Source organism: Heloderma suspectum, chromosome 2 (assembly GCF_057233095.1).
Source record: "Heloderma suspectum isolate Gila_16-S chromosome 2, 16-S_ref, whole genome shotgun sequence".
NCBI lineage: Eukaryota > Metazoa > Chordata > Lepidosauria > Squamata > Helodermatidae > Heloderma > Heloderma suspectum.
Window position 1 is genome coordinate 16,006,224 of NC_139459.1, and position 21,225 is coordinate 16,027,448.

Below are 21,225 nucleotides of genomic sequence, written 5' to 3' on the forward strand. Positions count from 1 at the left end.
AGGAGCTTTGTTTGTTTTACTTTAAAAACAGGTATGGGGGCTCCCAATTTAAGTATCTGAACCTGTAGATTTCCTTTCATGGGGCTTTCTGCAGCTGGGGGGAGCTATTTTCAATCAGTGGGGTGAATGGGGGAAAGATGATGACATACGCACCCAGCACCAAGTGGTATGACCAGATTTGGAAACACACATCCCCGGCCTGTGTTAAAACAAAAAAAAGTAAAACTTTTTTTGAGGATCGCATCACAGATCTCCCACAATACATGTGGTTTGGCTCTGTCTCTCACACTAAAATATCCCACACAAACCGTTAGTGAGGATAAAATGGGAGAACTCCATGTACAGTGCCCTAATCTTCTTGAAGCAAAGGCAGAATACAAACATTACATTTAATTAAGAAATTATATGATGCCTTGACAATCTTGCAAGAAATAACAGTTGTTGAGTATGTGCTTTAAAAATAAAACAGGCAAGTGGAAGAATCATGTTGGCAAAATTAACGAGCAGTTATTGTTGACTGTAATTGCTGTGGGGTGGGGGGTTCCTTATCCCCGTCTGTCTTTCTTTGGGGTGGGGGAGGTCCTCAAAGCTTTTTTGTTTCTGCCCACTTCCCACTATTTCTGGTTTCTAGAGCTGGATGCATACATGGTTGTTTTTATCTCCCCCTCCCCACTACTCCACAAGAGCGAGATTAAAGCTATTTGTTCCAGCATTGTGCAAATGAAAATGAAAAGCAAAGCATGGAGAGCGAAATCCTCTCTGAGAAGCACCACTTCAAGAGTTTAAGGGAAATGTGCATATGGAACAAATAGAAGCTTTGCCGAACTTCCTCAATAACTCGGCCCCTCGAAGCTTGCTGTTGCCAGACAAAGAGAATGCGGTTTGCCGTCAAGGCTTTGAATGTGGCTCTGTTTCCCCCTCCAAGCCCACAGAATTTATATGAACCTCCAGCTTTCCGTAACTAGTGGGAGATCTTCCTTGGCTTTATTGGTGCCAGCAGGGTGGGGGTGCCCGTCACAGCCCAATTACAGTGGGCAGGAGGCACATCAGGGTTTGTATCCAACCACGCGGGAGACTCTGGTAGTTCAACACACTGGTGATCAGAGATCGGCAACAGGACTCTTCTGGGTCATAGGAAGAGTTGCTGTTGCTGCCAGCACCACCCTTTAAAAAAAGAAGAAGTTTATATCAGGATAGACGTTTTCCTACAAGGCACAGAGTCAAAACTGCTGGAGCTGCCAGGTCTAGGAAGATGCTGACTAGAAAGAAGGGAGAAGCACCGCTTGGCTCCAGAGATGCTTCAAGTTTTTTGAGGGAAGATAGAAAATAAAAGAGTTGGGAAGTAAAGTACCTCTTTTAGTTTGGAAGGCTTCCACTATAAGGGCTAATTTGCCTAATTTCTGACCCTCAGTTTGCTTGTCCTCTGATCAGTTTTACATGAAGTGTTTGAAAGTTTGTTTGGTGGTTTTCTGCGCAGTGTTCGGGCACAATACCTACCTTGCAACAGCTGAGCTGTGGACCCAAAGCAGTGGCCTTGCAAGAGCTGAGCTGCTGATCCAAAGCAGTGTTCTTGCAAGAGCTGATCTGCTGATCCAAAGCAATGCCCTTTGCATAGGGACGTATGAGAAATACATTTCATTTCATTTTTTTAAATCAGAATTACCCAGGTTGCACCATCTGGGCTGAACAAAGACTTGGATGCAATCTGCAGTTGACGCCCGTACATTTCTGAGCTTGCAATGTGATTCGCGGACACCAAAAATGTGTTCAACAGCATGCATACATTTGAAAAATACTCATGAAAAAGTGCGTACTTTTGAAAAATGTGCACAAATATGCTTTAATCAATGGGAAAACAATGTGCATGTTTCAAAGATGCACAGAGCTGATGCATGCATTTGGAAAAATACGCATGGATTTTCATGCAAAAAGACAAAAACAAAGTTTGCAATCTAATACAGACTCAAGTCTAAATGAGCTTCAGGATGGAATTTGGAGAATTTCAGCCAGCTTGAGTTTTGCTGATTCACACATCCCTACATTTGCAAGAGTTTTACTCAAATTCAAAGCAGCTTATGAAGCAGCTTAAAACAATAAATACAAAAATAAAAGCAAGTATATAGTAAGAGCAGTATAAAATAAGTTTGAAAACATTAAACCACATTAAAGGCTCATGGGAATAAAAGGTTCCTAGCAGCATGCCTGATCTTAGAAGGGAAGGCGACAACAGCACCTCTTTAGGGAAGGGAGTCCATAATTTGAGTGCCACAGTAGAAAAGTCCCTGTCTTGCTTTCCAACCACCCATGCTTCTGACACATAGTGAGATACACAGCAAGGCCTCCATCGTTGAGCACAGTGGGTGGGCAGGATCACAGGAGAGAACACTAAACGAACAGAATGAACATACATAGATTAACACAATGAAGATAGACTTTTCAAACATAACTTTTATTTATTTAAAGCATTTTTGCCCCACTCTTCAGCAGCAAATTCTCCCAGAGGGACTTACATATGATCAGTAACACCAAACAGTCAGTGCCCGCAGGCCTACAATCCAGATGACACAACACAAAAGGAAAAAGGGATGCAGGAAAGAAGAGGAAACCAACTAACTCAGGCATCAGTTCTTAAAGTTAAATAGTAGTTTTTATAATGGCTAGCGGGAATGAATGGATGCAGTTTTAATGGAGAGAGGGAGCCAGCTGGGGTGACCCTGCTTCCCATCTCTCCCCTTGTGTGGTGTGTATACAGAACTTGCACACAAAGGTGTATTTGTTTCTTTTAGCAAGGAGAGGAGAGGGGAACAAGGCAAAAGACTTCAGTCTTAGTTGTTAAGCTTTAAGAAAACAGATAATACCCCAGCTAATTGGATGGACATGAGATACAAGAAAGGCCCTGCCCCCTTGCACCTTTGGCACCGCCCTTTGCGCATTTGGTACCACCCACCACTGGAATGCATGCCCCAAGAGCCTTGAAATGGAATTTGGTCCTTCCACAGACCGAAAGAAGTTCTCCAACCCTGCACTGTAGCAACATAGCAAGAAGCACAGTGTGAGATCCAGTATTCACCCTGCTGTGGTTTCATGCAAACTGACATTTAATGGACCTCTGAGCCTTGCAGTGCACACGCTGACACACTTGCACACACATCCATAGTCCAGCCAGGAGCCTTTTCTCAACACTGGCTGTGCAGTCCAAGGAACTGTCTTTCTGCTGTCTCGGTGGGCTGATGGCACCGCTTTTCTGTACTCTTCCAACCAAAATCATAATGGTGTTCCAAGGTAACCCAAATGCTGTGCATGGCTGGATTCAGGGTAACCCAAATTCTGAAGCATGGCTGGATTGTGAGACAGATATAAGTTATGTAAATAGGGCAACATTGCAGTGCCTGGTTTTGTACAACTTCTGCTGCTGCTTCCTGTCGGTGGGAGGGGCAGTGAAGAAGTGACTGCTGGAAGGCCTCTCTGCCCCCAAAGCTTCTAAGGTGTCACAAAGCATTGCTCACACATCTTTATACTTACCTACATAGCCTTGAGGGCTAGAAACTCACTTTTCAGAAAATGCTGAGATTCTACAGTGACTGAATCCTACAGCACCCATTACCAGCTTATTAAGTGTGACCATAGAATGTGCACAGCCCTTGGGGAAAAGTACTGTCTTCTTTAACCAACCTTCAAGTGACCATGAAGGTTATTTCAAGGTTACTTACCTTCTTTGGGCCTTGCTTCTGGGTAAACATGCATAGGATGGCACCGTAAGAGACTGTTCCTATGCAGTTTCCATGTTTCTGGTGCTGAATTGATGGAGAGATTCTGCTAGGTGAATGTGCTTCCCGAGTCACTATTTGCAATGTTGTCACCTCAACTTTCCCTTTGTTCCTTTCTTCCCTTCCTTTTCATTGCCTCAATGGCCCCACATGTTTTGATCTACCCAATATTTTGCTGGCTGCATTTTTTTCCTGCTTTGCGGACTGGGCAGGGTCCCTGATGCGAGAATCTGTTTTTAAATGTGACCCCTGGTACAGGAAATACACACAAATAAGCAATAAACCCAAACAAAACTAAAATAACATCAGTTAAAACAATTACAGTCACATCCACTCCTGAGGCATTGTTCCAGTCCCAGCCGCAACATGGGAAAAGTACTCTGGATTTCCTAGATCAGATTGTAACTGATTTTTGCATTGACTGACTGATTCTTGCAACAAAAAGGAGATTTTCTTTTGTGAGTTATTTTTGTACTCTTCCTAAAGTAGGTTATGCAACCTGTTCGGGTACACCGAAGCAAGGCAGGGTGGCAGGAATAGAGGTTGGGGCCTAAATCCTGATGCCTGTGTTTTGGATGAAGAAAGGCAGAGGTAAGAACATAAGAAGAGCTGTGCTGGATCAGACCAAGGGCCTGTCTAGTCCGTCATGCTGTTTCCACAGTGTCCAACGACATGCTATGGAAAGACCATAAGTAGGACATGAGCACAGTTACAGCACCCTCCTGCTCAGGTATTGAGAAGCACATTGCCTCTGATACTGGAGGTAATCTATAGCCATCATGACTAAGGGCATTTTTACACCAGCCTAAAATCCTGCATTTGAAATGGGGCTTTCTGCTTCACGTTTTAAATGCAGGATCACAATGGACTCCCTTTACACACGCTTCCTTCCCCTCTCCCCCCACTTCTCCCCGTATCTGCGTCTTCCATCATCTTCCATTGATCTCGCTCCTCTTCTTGCTGCTTTAAGTCTTTTCACGGAGGAAACTGAAGCAGAACGCAATGGGGTAATTTGATCGCTCATTATCTGCGATCTGTTTAAAAACGGAACAAAGGGCATTTCGTGCAGGAGGGTCACAGCATCATGTAAAGAGTCCGCAAACTTCCATGAAGGAGCAATCTCAATTGCAGGATAAAAGCTCCATGTGATGAAGCCTTTAGAGCCACTGATAGCCTTCTCATCCATGAATTTGTCCAACCCCCTTCTAAAGCCATCCAAATTGGCGGCCATCACTACATCTTGTGGAAGTGAATTCCATAGTTTAACTACGCACTGTGTGAAAAAGTCCTTTTCTGTGCCCATTTTGCCTGTCCATTTTGTTCCATCCATTTGCTTTCTGGTCAACATCTAAAACCCATTTGCCACAGTGATTCTAGCTGCCAGACTTCTAGCTGATGGGTGATGAAAGGTAATGTGGCTTTAATTCCTTGTCCATACATTAGGCAAATCTCTGGGAACAAGTCATTTTTATGCGATTGAAGGATTCCCATAGAACTCGAAGCATTCTGTCTTTCCTTTTTAAAATACACAAATGTTTCTAGCCCTCAGGATTATCTCAATGACCGTGTGTTTTTTCATAGACTGTAGAAAAAATACGTAGTGAAATGTGAAATGGATTGGTTAAAAGTATACTCTACTGGGTACAAGCCAGCACTGGTAGACACTTTGCACATTACAAAATGAACAGATTCATTGCATCTGGGTATATAAATGCATAGAAGGGGCATGTCCCCTTTCCCTTTTAATTGCATGTACACTGAGCTTTCCTTGGTCTGGCCTCCTGGACTTGGGTCTATTTTCCACTGCAGAACCTAACTCAGTCTCCAGCAAGTTGGGCCAGTTCACGGATTTTTTTAATTTGTGCACATTACAGCTGAATTACAGAAATTACAGCTTGACGCACACAAAATGCAAAAAGTTCCTGGAGTTCGAAGAAAAAGCCGCGGCTCAGCCTGCAAATGCAAACTGAATCGGGTATGCCAAGGAACTCTGTCGAGCCAAAAAAGAAATGGATTTCCTAGCGATGGACATCCCTACATGTAGTATACACATTGTATTTTGTACCGTATGAAGCACCCCTACAAGACGATCGTCCAGATGTTTGCACATGGTCTTTCGAAAATATCCGTGGAATGGGGTTCCAGAACTGTAGAGCAGGTGCAAGAAGCCCTTTCATTTGCCCTTTTGCACACAGCTGACATAGCCAAGGTGTCCTCTCGTTTTCAGCCTGGAGAATGCAGTAAGCAGGAGGCAGCAGGCCTTTAAAGAGACTGAAATGCTTTGTGGTGTGTGTGGAGCGAGCTTGCAAATGTCGCTGTAGTTCGCTGGCTCATCGGACTTTCCCCCAAGTAAGCTATCTGTGCAAACCAAGCGTGCTTGACCCTGCGCTGTGCAGAGCAGGCACTAATGGAGGGGTGAGCTCTAGGTCTGCAGACATTCCTGGCAGCTGCATTCCAGCACAAGAATGGTAGTAAAAATAGCTCCCTCCCTGGCTCCTCCGGCCCACTTCACTGCGCTTTGCACAGCATAGTATCCAGGGGAACCTGGGTACCAAGGTGCCCTTTCGATATTCTCCTACGCTATTGGCCCACACAGTCAAACCCCGCCCATGTGGTCAGGCCACTTCAGCAGTGCTGCTCCCAGACAAGCATCTCGCTCGTGCCTGAGAGGACGCTGAAAGGGCGCCTAAGTTGAGGGTGCCGGTGAGGCTGATGGCAGGCATGGTGGGCAGCTCCCTTGCTGCTTCCTGTAAAACAACCGATTGTTCTTGAAAGCTTTTCATTCATTCTAACCACTGGCATGTATTTTTCTCTCTCTCTTGCAAAGCAAGGAGGCAAATCCAGAAACCAGGTTTCTGTAGTATTTTTAAGTCCATACGGGACTTCTGAGCTCTGAAGTATGTAATAAGTGCTTACAGTGTCATTCAGGACTAACAAAATAGCCTGCCGTTATGATGGGTGGAAGGGCTTGAATATCACAATGACCTTTCAGGAGCAGAGCGTGTGGGGATTTCTACACCATCCTAAACTCCCGCATTTAAAACGGGGCTTTCCACTTCGGTTTTAAATGCAGGATCACAACTGATTCCCTTTACACGTTCTTCCTTCTCTGTAGATGGCCATTCCCATAGCGTTATGTTTCCATGAAGAGGCATTACACAAGCTCCAGGTTCAGCAAGACTTGCTTCTGGGTTCCTGACCCTTTCCTTCCCCTTGCACATTACTGGTGGATGGGGACACACGGATAGCCCCCCCACCAATCTCCCTGGGCCCCGCCTCCCTCTTCCAGGCTTTTGGCCAGTCCCTGCTGCTCAGCCTCTGCTGCTCCTCCGCTCTGACTCCCCCTCTCGCTGCCGCTCTGCCACTCTGTTTTGAACAGGCAGGCCTAAAATGGCGAGGTACCAAAATGGCGCAGGAGTGGGAAGACTGGATGCCCATGAGACCTTCGTCACCACCTTCAACATCATGACCACCACACCATTACCACCCAACAACCACACTCAGTCCTTCATTCACGCTAGGGGAGAAATACACAGGGAGGACATGGGTCTCCATTTGCGCATATCTGGAAAAATACCCCATTTTTTCCATTTGAGGAAAACACGGGATAGGTGGGAGGAAATAGTGGAATAATGTCTGGACAACAACGATGTCACGTAATGGACCCGCACAATTCAATGAGTGAGCAACTATAAATGCACAATAAACTTGAGGTATAGGTGTCCCCTGTGTCTCTGGCTCAGTTCACTAGTTGATGAACTGTTTGCTCAGTTGACTGATTGACAAACAGTCATGACAGTTGTGCCATGGAGCCTGGAGTAAATTTATTCAGCGGAGAGGGAAGAAAATAAACACAGATCTATGGATTTCCATTTGGTGGCCACACAGCGATGGGCCTTCTCTGCAGTGGCACCCTCCCCGTGGAGTAGTCTGTACCCATGCTGTGGTATGCCAGGCCTCAATGCTGGCATGTTTTAGACATTGATTGAAACTGTATCTCTTTATTTTGGCTTTCCACCAGCCATGAACTACCTTTGAACCAACTACATGATACTATTGTGTATGCATGTGGTGTTTTTACATTCTTTTGTAAACAGCTTCAGGATTTGTTCAAATGAGAAGCAGAATAATACTACTACTAATACTACTATTAATAATAATAATAATAATCAACAACAGTCTGAAACCATGACTGGTTCCTGCAAACCATGGTGGAGAAGAAGGCCTGAATCACGTATCTCTGTGCACTCTGCAAACAGACACTTGCAGGATTCATGTCAGTGGGTCAGAGACATACGGAGCTTGGGCGGGTGGGTTGCTCTGATGGCAGCAGTGTTGTCCTAGTGCAGCACTTTAATTTTCCCCTAAGAGTGAACAGCAGCAATTCCCGTACCCAGGAGAAAAACGGTGTGTCCATTTTGGTGGAGTCTATACTAGGGATGTGTGAATCAGTAAAACGTGAGCTCGTCGAAGTTCTCCAAATTCCACCTCAAAGCTCATTCCAACTTGTCTCCGTATCGGAGTGCGAGCTCTTTTGTTGGTGTTGGTCACACAGAAGTATTTCAGTGCACTTTTCCCCCCCGAGACGTATGAATCAATTGTGCACCTTTTTCCAAATGTATGCATCTTTCTCCACTTGTACTTTCTCCACTTGCCCATTTGTACTCATTTTTCAAACGTACGCACTTCTTTGTACGCATTTTTTCAAATGCATGCATTTTCGAATGCATTTTTCTTTGGTCCACAAATTGCACCGCAAGCTCCAAAATGAGCAGACTTTGACTGCAGACTGCGTTCAAGTCCATATCCAAGTCCGGGAGATGGAAACTGGTTAAATTTGGGTCTGAAACGAAGTGATACATCCTTCTGTACCTGCTCCCTGTCCAACTGGCCCTTTGAAAATCAGCCCTTCTATCTGCACAGCCCCATCTTTTCATCTACATAGCCCTATCCTGGAGTTATAGATTATTAGGAGGCTGGTGGGAGGTCTGATTGTTCCATAGCTATATCCACATAATATGTTTATTCCTATGCCGTCTTTTAGGGCAAAGCATTCACAAGCTGGTTTACATACAAAAATAAAATAAATAAAACTACAGCATCACTTTACAGTTAAATAGAATTGGCTTAAAACAACAGTTTAAAATTGTTTGCACACTCATATAACATTAATTTATATAATTTTAAAGTCAGCAGCATCACAGACCATTAAATAGTTAAAAAATCAATCCAGCATCACAACTAAAAGCTGCACAAAATAGATGGGTTTTCAAGGTCTGTATGAAAGCCAGTACTGATGGACCCAAAGGTATATCCCTTGGGCAGCAGTTCCACAGCTATGGGGCCACCACCAAAAAGTCCCTGTCTCTAGTGCCTGCCAGTCCTATTGACCTCAAAAGCAGGCCCATGATCAGGGCCTCTGAAGCTAATCTTAAGGCCTGGGCAGGTTCATATGGGTCCTTCAGGTGGTCCTTCAAATAACTTTGCCCTGAACTAGTAAAACTAGTTTAACTATAATGGCTTTCCCTCCCTCAAAAGAATCTTGGGGATTGTAGCTTGGTGAAGGTGCTAAGAGAGAATTCAGGACCAGAGATGCTGAATTTCTTCTCCTCGTCCCGAAGTCAAAGAACTACAGTTCCCAGCATCCTGTGGAGACAGCGAATGACTGCCTTAAGTCGCCACGCACATTATTTGCAAACTATAATTTCTGCTTGTAGCCTCCATTGATAAACAAATGGACCCGGAGTCCTGAGCACATGTGTGACAGCCCTGACAGACAAGGATGAATGCAGAACAAGAATTGTTCTAATGTTCTTGATTCAAGCAGTTAAGAAAAGGCAGCCTAAAGGAGAAATGGCTGCACCACTCTGTTTTGGAGATGAACAGCTGGGCATTTGTATGTACTGCACTGTGTAATGTATAACTATTTTTGCCCACACACACACACATACACACATCGAAAAAACCATACTTGGCAAACCATACATGTGTCGATTTGTAATGAATGGAAAAGGTCAGCCATCAAAGCATGGTCCATCTAAGGGCTGTTTTGTTACTCTTTTCATTATCCAGGATCTTGAGACTGGGGTTGCTTTAGAATGCATAGCCATGTGTCCAGCTTATAGCTGGAGAGCTGTGCTCATCTTAGTGGGTCATTAAGAATAATGCTTATTTACAAGCTTTCAGGGCTCTTTGCAAACATTATCTTCAGTGATCTTTACAATAACCTTGTAAGATAGGCCAGTATTACTGTCTTCATAATGGAGATGGGGATGTAGTGGGCTCTCCCACACTGGAGGTATACAAGATGAAGCTGGACAGCCCTCTGTCAGGGATGCTTTGACTTAGATTCCTGCATTGAGCAGGGGGTTGGACTCGATGGTCTTATAGGCCCCTTCCAACCTTACTATTCTTTGATTCTATGAGATGTGTGTGAGGCTGAGAGTGAGTGGAATGCCTAAGGCCACTTTGTGAGTTTATGATGGAAACAAGATTTGAATTGAGGGGATCTCATTTGTATTGCTCTGTAATACGTAACATGATACAGTCATGTATTCCAGTGCATTGGCTAGAGATTGATGAGCCACATTTTAGGGGGGTTAGTTATAAAATGTATTGTATTAGATAGTTTTATTAGTTCTTTTGTAATCGGGTTTTACCTGCCTTTTAAAAAGCCTCTTTGGGGAAAAAAGAAGAAAAAAACCTCTCTGTTTCATCAGAACTCTCCCCACAAACGTTATGTGCACTGAAAATATTTATACCATTCCAGATCTGTTATCTGCCTTGAACAGCTGCTGTTGTATCAATGGGTCTCAAGCATTTTACTCTAGAAACATCAACAGCTGCCTTAGACCAAGTCCGACCCTTGGTCCACCTGACCCAATATTGTCAACACAGACTGGCAGTGTGTGGCTCTCCAGGGTTTCAGGTGGGGTTCTTTCCTAGCCCTACCTGGAGATGCCGGGGATTGAACCTGGGACCTTCTACATGCCAAGCAGATGCTCTGCCACTGAGTTACAGCCCCTCCCTCTGGTTTCCCACAATTCAAAAAGTTATTTGTCCTTATTTTGAACCCATGGATTGGTCTCCCCTCCTGATCCAGATGCCAGCTCCTGCTCACTTTCAGCCTCTCGTTCCTTTGTGCTGCATTTCCCCTGAAAAGGCACTGGACCATTTCGCACGGTATGTCACGGCTCATGAACCCGCGATTTGCGGGGGCATGTGGAGCCGTGCGCGAGCTGTTTTCTGTTTGAATAAACAACCTAAAAACACCTTGTAGTTTGTTAGCGTGGGCTCCTATTTGGAAAAATTTCCAGAAGTTACTCTGTGTTACTTTGTTGAAGCAAAAACAACCAAGAGTCTTGCAGCACCTTAAAGATGGTATTAAAAGCAAAAAAAATCTCATTCTTAACAGCGGCCATTAACAGTGCAGTTGTTCCTGATAATGTGAACACCCTGGCACTATCCAAGGAGCACCTTGGATAGCTCCTTTAGAGTTCCGACAAACCCAGAGCGGATCCATCGCCCCACTGACATCGGAGACACCAGCCTCCACTGGTGTCAGCAAACCTTAAGTATGTTAGAGTTGAAATATTGTAGACTGGTCCACTTTGCAGGCCACTTGGCACTCTGGTTCTCTGCCCAGGATACCTCTGGTGAGTGAGGTAGGGCCATCAAAGTTTAGATCATGCCTTTGATCAAATACCTCTTTTGGAAGCAGTGTATTATCTGTTCCAGGTATAAGGTAAAATAAACATTTTAATATCATGTTCCCAGTAGTGCCCATGCTCTAATGTCATACAGCCTGGTGATTGGGAATGACCCATGGGCTCTTGCACTCTTTCCCCCTCCATTTCATGGGCTCCTTGCTCCTCTCTTCCATTGTCATTAATAACCATCATTTTCTGTGACATCCAAACTGGGCAACCTGTGGTTGGCACTAACCAGGAATTGCCCTCACACTGTCATTTGCAGACCTGTTTCAAACCATAGTTTGGAGCAGAGCATGCACCACTCTTCTCCTGTGGTGCTTCACTAGCTTCGTGGCAGCAGAGGCTCCTCTGGGGAAGCTGAGAATGGATTATTATAGATCTCAAAAGAGTGGTTTTTACAGAGCTTCTTTTACGGGCAGTCTGCAAAGCGCTGTGTTACAGAAATAAAAGACTTTTACTGCCTTCAGTGGTTGCGACAGCTTTGTAGTTCTAAGAATATAAATAATACTTTGCAATTATTAGAGAGTGTCTCCTCTTCCAAGAACCACAGAGCTCTTTACACAAACTAATGAGGCCCCAAAACATCTCTAAGAGGACTAGACATACCATAACATCCATTCCCTGAGGCTCAAACAAGAGTCATGCAGACAGAGGGAGAGGCAGAGAGAGAAATTCCAACTCAGACAAACGCCTGCAGGGCTAAACTGGGTGCCTATAGACAGAATCCATATTCAAACAGCCTGGAAATCCAGCGGTGAACCTCTCAATTCTGTGAGTGAAATAAAAATGTATGTCAGTTCCGCAGATTTGCATATATTTCACTTGTATAACCCCCCTCCCCTTTTCGTTAAAGCTTATATTGTGGGAGGAGGATTGGCATGGAAGGTTGGAGCTTGTGGAAAGTTGTAGGGAAAAAGAGCCAAGGTCTGCAAACCCCAGGGAGGAGATTGGAGATGTATTATATAAAATTGGCCAATAAATTTGAGAAGCACATTCACCCGAACTCAAATCACGGCCGCACTAGCTACTCTCCTTTAGTCTGTATGGAGGAGTTGACTCTCCCCGGTGTTAACGTGTTGCCTTCTTGTGCTCGTCTTGAAGCACAGTATTAGAGTTGGACAGACAAGGAAGGGCTGTAGTAGCTCAGAAGTAGAGCGCCTGCTTTGCGTGCAGAAGACCCCAGGTTCGATTCCCGGCATCTCCAGGTAGGGCAAGAAAGAATCCTGCCTGAAACCCAAAGGGCCGCTGCCAGTCAGTGTCGACAGCACTGCGCTAGATGGGCCGATGGTCTGACTCAGTACAAGACTGCTTCCCATGTTCCTGCTCACAATCTTGAATTAAAGGGCGCTGGGACATCCCTGGGACATTTTTGGAGAGTCTTTACCTCTCTCCATACCCAGTCATCTTGGGTGCACTAGCTTAGCTGACTAGGATGGGTGTCTAGTAGCCCCAGCTTTACCGCAGGGACTAAATCCACACACACACCCTCAAATATCCCAGTAAATCACCAGCAGCGGCCACCTACTGATTTGAAGGACTCTTCTGTAATAAGGGGGAGACATCTAACTGGGGTGCCAGGTTACAAGTCCACTAGCTTCCAATCTTTTATCCACCCAGTCCCCCTGTGGGTACTGCACACACTTTCCGTAACTTGGGAGAGAAGGCCGAGACTTTCACATAGGGCAGCCTTCCCCAACCTGGGGCCCTCTAGCAGTTTGGGACTCCAAGTCCCATCAGCCTCAGCCAGCCTGGTCAATGGTCAGGACTGCTGGGAGCTGTAGTCCAAAACATCTGGAGGATGCCAGTTTGGGAAAGGCTGACATAAGAGTGGTTAGAATCCTCCCAGATCAGAACACACCAGTTTAATTAACCAAAAACTTAGGTTTGGTAACAAAGAGCACAGAACTGCCATCAAGGAAACAGCTCAGTGGGAGAGCACCTGCTTTGCTTGCAAAAGGTCCCGGGTTCAATCCCTGGCATCTCCAAGGAGGTGTGGGAAAGACTGGGGAGCGGCTGCCAATCAGAGTAGACCGTATTGAGCTAGATGGACCAGTGGTCTAACTTGGTGTAAGGCAGCTTCCTATGCTCCTAAACAGAGAAAATGTTGGTTCTTAGAACAATTGCTCCAGCTGATAGAACAGGCAGGTGGCTTATATCTTGTAAGGCACAAGAACAGCCTTAGCCAACCTCATACTCTTCAGGTTGGTCAGGAATGCGAGGACCCTACAACTCCCAGCATTCCAGACCCTTGGCCATGCTGGCTGAGGCTGATGGGAGTTCAAGCCCCAAACATCTGGAAGTCACCAAGTTGGGGAAGTCTGCACTAGAAGAACTATCATCCAAGGCAGTAGGTGCAAGTTAGACATCGAAAGCATCTCTCTCTGCCCACCCGGCAGAAGGTGCATCCAGGAAGCACAGCTTCTAATTCCAACTGAAGACACTTAACACGAGGTTTGGTTGTATGTTCCTAGGTTCTTGCTTGTGAAACTGATGCAATGACATAACCTGCTTTAGGATATAGGGCAGGGCTGAAATGAAAGCCAATCGGTGGTAGCCATGTTTACTTTTGCCTCTTAGGTTATATCACTCCAATACAGATTTACAGATTATGTTGCATTCTTACCATTTAACCTGTTGCATTCCTAAATCTTGGTGACAGGCTGCTCAGATGCTTTAGGATGCAATCCTATACCCATTTACCTTGAAGTAAACTTCACTGAACTCAGTGGGACTTACTTCTGAGTAGACATATATAGGTGTGTGCTGTTAATTACTTCTTCAAAGATAGCCAACCTCACCTTTTTATTTTTAACATCTCTCACAAGCCTAAGCTCATTCCCAGCTTTAACCCTCCTGACCTTCCACCCAAGGTCCCACCACTTTCACCTCATCAAGCAGTTCTTCCCTACTGTTGAGGATATGGTCTAGGATGGTTGGTCCCCTTGGTTGACTTTTTGGAAGATGGTTGACCGTAGTTGACCTTCTGGAAGATGGTTGACCTTCTGGAAGATGGTTGACCTTGGTTGATCTTCTGGAAGATGGTTGACTTTCTGGAAGATGGTTAACCTTGGTTGACTTTCTGGAAGATGGTTGACCTTGTGGAAGATGGTTGTCCTTGGATGACTTTCTGGAAGATGGTTGTCCTTGTGGAAGATGGTTGACCTTCTAGAAGATGGTTGATGGTTGACCGTAGTTGACCTTCTGGAAGATGGTTGACCTTCTGGAAGATGGTTGACCTTGGTTGACCTTCTGGAAGATGGTTGACTTTCTCGAAGATGGTTGACCTTGGTTGACTTTCTGGAAGATGGTTGACCTTGTGGAAGATGGTTGGCCTTGGATGACATTCTGGAAGATGGTTGTCCTTGTGGAAGATGGTTGACCTTGGTTGACCTTCTGGAAGATGGTTGGCCTTGGATGACCTTCTGGAAGATGGTTGACCTTCTAATTACATCTTTATGTAATTACATAAAAATGTAACCTTCAATTACATATTTATGTAATTGTCACCAAAGCAACCAGAAATTTATTATAAAATGGCAATTGGCACTGGAAGGAAAAATGGAGGAATCTTCTGATCCGCCAACCCACGAATGGGAAAGGCTGATCACCTCAGTAGAGCAAGGGCTGCTTTTCTGCACTGCCTGAACTCCATCCTCAAGGATTTTACATAGCAGGGTACAGTACTGTGGGCTCCACTGTCAAGGAATGTGGAGGGGGCCCTTCCATCTGTTGCCTATCAGTGCCTTTTACCAAGTTAACATAGGGTGGCTGCCCAATGGCAGTTGATGGGTGGAGCATTCTGATTATCACCTTGTCAAGGTTCCTGTTTGCCTCTGGTCTGCTCAACACTGAAATTTCAACATGAGATCCATTTTCTCCCATTTGGTGAGCTGCGTGTTAAGATATGCACCCAGAGGACTAATCTGATGGTATGTTAAAAGCTCGTTGGAGCAGGGAACTGCCTGATTTTGGTAAATTATACAGTGGTTGTGCTGTGTGACTAATATTTTTGGATGGATTCCAGAATTCCAAAAGAGTAGTCCTTTTGGATGCGTGATATGTGATGACCTTCGACGTTTTGGGGCAACCAGGGTTTCGGCTGTATGGATAGTTGCAGTAAAGCTGATGGTGTCAACAGTGTGCAGTTCCTCCTCAAGTCACAAGTTAATTTTGTTCCAGCAATTCAGAGGAAGTTGAGATGGATGCTTCATCTGGACCAACGTTTGGGCCAGACTTATGAGGACATAAGGGTCCAAGAGTTCTCATTGTCCTGCCCCTTGTTTCAAGCACTGCTTGTCACCGGATCCTCTTTTTTGAATTAACGACTGTTTACTTTTTCTATTTCCTTTTAATACCAGGGTTATCATCCGTTGCCACATGAAGCTGAAATTGCACACACCAAAAAATTATTCAGGAGGAGGAGGAACGACCGAAGGTAGGGGAAAGACTTCACCCAAATAGTTATCCTTAAATAACTTTTGCCTGGGTAATTCCATGTGTTATTGTCTACATCAAAAATGAAACTGAAATGGGAAATCCTATAGCAATTTTACATACTTAAATTATGGAATCACAGATGATTGTTTGGAGTTCAGCTGTAGGGAGCAGCCAAAAGGCTGGAAGCTGAGAGCCAGATTGGATCCATGGGGTCTCCTGTGCCTCTTCTATGGATGAAGCATGTTTCATGGTCAAACAAATGGAAGGAGGGCAGTTAAGGAGTTGTCAAGGAAGGATGAGAGCCAAAGGATGAAGAGGAAGGTTGAGGTAAAGAAGCCCTGGCTTGCTGGCCAGAGGTGGTCAACAGAATGTTCAGGACTTGATTTATATAAGCCTCCCAGTCAACTGGGGTTGGAATACCTGGCAATAGTAAAGAAAGCTGGGAAAATTATTCAAACATAATTTGCTTCCCCTAGAATTGGAACACTGGCCAGTAACGCCACTCTGGATCTCAGGCAAACAGCACCAGCTGCTACAAACAGACTCCTATGAACAAAAGTACTCAAGCATTGCTCAGAGGTCTTTAACGTTGTGTTTCTCATCTCCTTATACAGCAGCATGCCACAAACAAAGTAGCGTAAAAAAAGAGAAAAGTGCACCCTTAATTTGAACCTCCACCGGTTTTAAAATGTGCCCCCACCAGTTATTCAATGAATGCTTTAGTTTATTAGTTTAAATAAATTCACAATTAAAGCTTGCAGGCCTACTCATCACAGTTGTACTGCCATACGTGCAGTCTAGTAACAATTGCCAGATGTGTTTAAACCCACAAATTGTTTCCCACTTTTTATACTTTATCTATGTCAGAATCATTTTAAATAAAACTGTGCTTGAATCTCCATTTTGTTCCATGCCCGAAGAGTGCGGGGAGGGTGGCTGGCGGTGGAACTCTTATGCAAGGGATGGAATTTGGGATCGTCTGCATACACTGCTACTACTCCTCTACTGCTGAGCTGTGAGCCATCCCCCTCCCTCTACCATGGAAGGTTCCCTTCCCAGCTTCCCTTCAGCCAGGGCAACTATGGGATTTGAATACACAGCCCCACAGCTAGGGACTATAACCACTAAGCAACACTCTCTGTCACTTAACTGCCATACATGATTGCCTGGAGGGCCCATTACCAACTTGGTACACCAACTACACCTGTTCGTAGGTAGGGATGGCCTAGCCACGGTGATCCATGCGCTGGTAACCTCATGATTAGACTACTGCAATGTGCTCTACATGGGGCTGCCCTTGTGCCTGGTTCAGAAGCTGCAGCTAGTGCAGAATGCAGCAGCTAGGGTGTTCACTGGGACACCCAGCCAGGCTAACATAACATCAGTGTTAAAAGAACTGCACTGGCTGCCTGTTAGCTACCAAGCCATGTACTAGGGGTGTATGGATTCCCCACCGTCCGTTCCAATGGGGAATCCGTGGGGCAGGGGAGGCAATCCATTCCTCCCCCCCCCCAGAATCCTCTGGAGCGGCTCCGCTCCACGAGGATTCCGGTTGCGGGGAACCGGATTGAGGGCCTCTCCCCTTCCCTCCTGCCAGCCAGAGCCGTTCGCCTCCTCCCTGTCCCTACCGATCACCATGACTTTTCTTTAAAAAAAAAAAAAAAGCGATCGGCAGGATGTGCCCATAGACTTATACACAAAATAGAGCCATGAATCTTGTGTATACGCCTATGGACACATAGACTTAGACGTAAGATTCATGACTCAATTTGCGTCCAAGTCTATGGGCACATCCCACCGATCGCCATTTTTATTATTTTTTAAAAAAGAAAAGGAATGGAGATCGGCAGGGACAGGGAGGAGGCGAACAGCTCTGGCTGGCAAGAAGCAGCTGAGTGCTGTTCCGCCTCCAGTCCTTCTGGAGCGGAGGTAAGTGGTCCCGATGCACTGCGGAATCCACAGCGGATTTCTCTGACATCCCTACCATGTACAAGGTTATGTTACTGTCATACAAAGCCTGACACAACCAAGTTATCTAGTGCCCCCCCCCCGTCCCTTATATATACACAGCTGACCTTTAGGGTTGTCAGAGGAGGCCTTGCTGGTCATCCCGAAATTAACGGAATGTCACCGCGCAACACCTCAACGGCAGGCCTTCTCGGTAGTGCGTCCACCCTTGGGAAAGCCCTCCCCCATGCAGTTTGGGAGGCAGAAAATGTGGCATTTTAAAACACGTCCTGGTTCACCCGGGATTTCCCCGGATTGTAATTAGATGAATCATGCCGCTCCGTCTTACTGCTCCTTGTATTGCTTTGGTTGCAATTGGAATTGTTTTAAATGTCGTGTTTTTAATACTGTATTTTAAATGTTATTTTAATATTTATATGTGAACTGTTTAGGAATTTTATTATATTTAGTGGGTATACAAATATCAGAAATTAAATAAAAATAAGAAGAAGTGACATGGTGCCTGTTCTGCCATACTTGAAGAAGCAAATACCTTGTGTATAACTATGCTTAAGCAATACAGAGTCACAGTAGTAACCTGTGGTGATGTTTAGGAAGATTTTGGCCCTGTGAACTGCCTAGTAAAAACAGTGGTGCTGTCAGGGTAGATGTCTGAGGCCCCAGTCAGCAAAATGGACAGGGCACCTGCAAACACAGCTGGGCTCACCATCCTTTGAAATAAGTGATGCAATATGCCGGCATTCCCCAACTTGATGCCCTCCAGACGGTTTGGACTTCAACTCCCATCAGCCCCAACTAGCATGGCCCGTGCTCAGGAATGCTGGGCGCTGTAGTCCAAAACATTTGGAGGGTACCAGGTTGGGGAAGGCTGCATTACACATTGCTCTCTAAAGAGGGAGGCCCTTATATAAGGGCTAGAGAAGAACAAATGTTTGAGGCTTGATTTACTGAAAGATGGAGTGTCTTTGTTATTTGTTTGTTTGTTTGTTCGTTATTACATTTCTCTGCCACTCAGTCTCTCTGGGCAGTTCACAACAATTAAAACCACAAAAGACATCATAAAAGACAATACAAAATGTAAATATGGGCAGAAGACAACAGAATGACATTTAATAGGGATAAAGGCCAAGTTCTGCACCTAGGAAAAAGAAACCAAATGTACAGTTACAAGATGAGGGATACGTGGCTCAACAACACTACAAGCGAGAAAGATCTTGGAATTGTTGTCGATCACAAGCTGATTATGAGCCAACAATGTGATGTGGCTGCAAAAAAGGCAAATGCTATTTTGGGCTGCATTAATAGAAGCATAGCTTCCAAATCCCAGGGAGTCCTAGTTCCCCTCTACTCTGCACTGGTTAAGCCTCATCTGGAGTACTGTGTCCAGTTCTGGACACCACACTTCAAGAAGGATGCAGACAAACTGGAGAGGGTTCAGAGGAGGGCAACAAAGATGATCAGGGGACTGGAAACAAAGCCCTATGAAGAGAGACTGAAAGAACTGGGCATGTTTAGCCTTGAGAAGAGAAGACTGAGGGGAGATAGGATAGCGCTCTTCAAGTACTTGAAAGGTTGTCACAGAGAGGAAGGATCTCTTCTCGATCATGCCAGAGTGCAGGACACGGAATAATGGGCTCAAGTTACAGGAAGCCGGATTCCGGCTGAACATCAGGAAAAACTTCCTGACTGTGAGAGCAATATGACAATGGAACCAATTATCCAGGGAGGTTGTTCCTAGCAGCAATGCAGAGATTTACAGTACAATAACAGATTTAATACAAGAGAGCTGAAAGACTAAGGGCACAATCCTACTGAGATAGTTGGAGGCCTCTGAAGTTGGAGGCTGTTGGGTATCCCACACAGGGTGGCCGGAGCATAGGAAGCAGCGTAATGTGGCTTCTGCTGTCTCCTCCCCCCCCCCGCCCTCAGGACCACTCCCTTTCCCCCGTCTCCACGCTCCGTTTTCAAGCACAGAGACGTAGTTGGCACAGAGAGAACCGTGCAGGCTACAAGGGGGCGGGGAGTGCAGTTTTGGGGCTCTGAGGTTCGAGCCCTGGTTCCAACGTCGGATCCCAGAAACCAAAACATCCTATGGCCCTCTAGACAGTGTCTAGTGGGCCATAGGATTGCTAACTAAAATGCCTGGGAAAATGCGTTATGTTTTGGCATGATAAATTTAGAGAGAACGTTCACCCTTTTGGGTAGTTTTCCATGATCTGATTTTTTGTTGTTGAAAGATATGTACACATGTATTGGGTGAGTCTTTATGATAATTTTTAAATTTTATTTCATATGATTAAATAAAACTAAAAAGTTTTTTTAAAAAATAAAGAGGGGGCCCTGTAAGACCATCAAGTCCAAAGTCCTTTTTGTATATTAGGAACAGCCCTGAGCAACATTCATTTGTTAAATAACAGGATTCCAGACATGCCCCTAACTTCCCAGTATGGTATTGGCCAGGTGGGCTTCCTACTGTTAACTTGGCTTTACACTTAAATGATCAAGTGGAACGAGTTCTGATTTTGTTTTGTTTTTTAATTTTTAATTGACTTCACATATTGAGGAAATGACAGCCTCCTTTCCACCAAAACCTCGGAATAGCTATTGGCAAATGCGTGCAGCTTGTTTTGTTTCCTTTCTTTTTTCGGAAACACAAATGTTTTGTAGGCTTCTGGTGACCCACTTTGTTTGTTTCCACATTTGATTACAGGGTTGACTAGGGTGTTTGTTGGTTTGTTTGTTTTTAAAAATATCTGGAGAGCTTGTTTCCTACTTCAGGGATTAATGCTGCAATCCTACGTATACTTAGTTGGGAGTAGGATTTACTTCTGTGTAAATGTGCATAGATGGCACTACATGGCACTTTAGAATAAGAACCAGCAACTGGCAGCCCTGGGCCAAATCCAATTTTCATAAGGGGTAGGGCTGGCCCCCCAGTGCTACTCCAATTCCTCTTCCTTTAGCCCACTTTTCCCCAACCAGATGTTTTGGGCTCCAACTCCCTGCATTCCTGACCATTAGCCATGTTAGCTGGGGCTGATGGGAGTTAATCTGGAGGGCACCAGGATCGGGAAGGCCACCTTAGCCAGAAACAAACAACCTGGAAATGATTGAGGGGGAGAAATATTAAAAGTGGTGGAGAGGGGTGTGGTGAAATGGGGAACTGTTGTGTTCAGTTCATCTGGGCTTAGCTGTACTGATGGTAGAACCTCTGGTCAGTGGGGTTCCGAGGGCAGTTGTGACAGTTGGAACCTCATTGTGATCGGGCCTTTTTCCTGGGTTGGGATTGGTCAGTGGGGTTCTGAGGACAGTTAGGACAGTTGGAAGCTGGAGTGAGGAGT

The 21,225-nt window shown here is 45.1% G+C and overlaps 1 protein-coding gene across 4 annotated transcripts in view; it reads left to right on the forward strand.

The window, feature by feature from the left end:
* The window catches only part of CTIF (cap binding complex dependent translation initiation factor), a 228,764-nt gene that overhangs the window by 117,370 nt on the left and 90,169 nt on the right, over nucleotides 1-21,225 (forward strand). For all 4 annotated transcript variants that reach the window (XM_084832016.1, XM_084832015.1, XM_084832018.1 and 1 more), the window contains one exon: nucleotides 15,838-15,914. In XM_084832016.1, coding sequence (XP_084688142.1) covers nucleotides 15,838-15,914 — 77 coding nt within the window. The remainder of the gene's footprint in view (nucleotides 1-15,837; nucleotides 15,915-21,225) is intronic.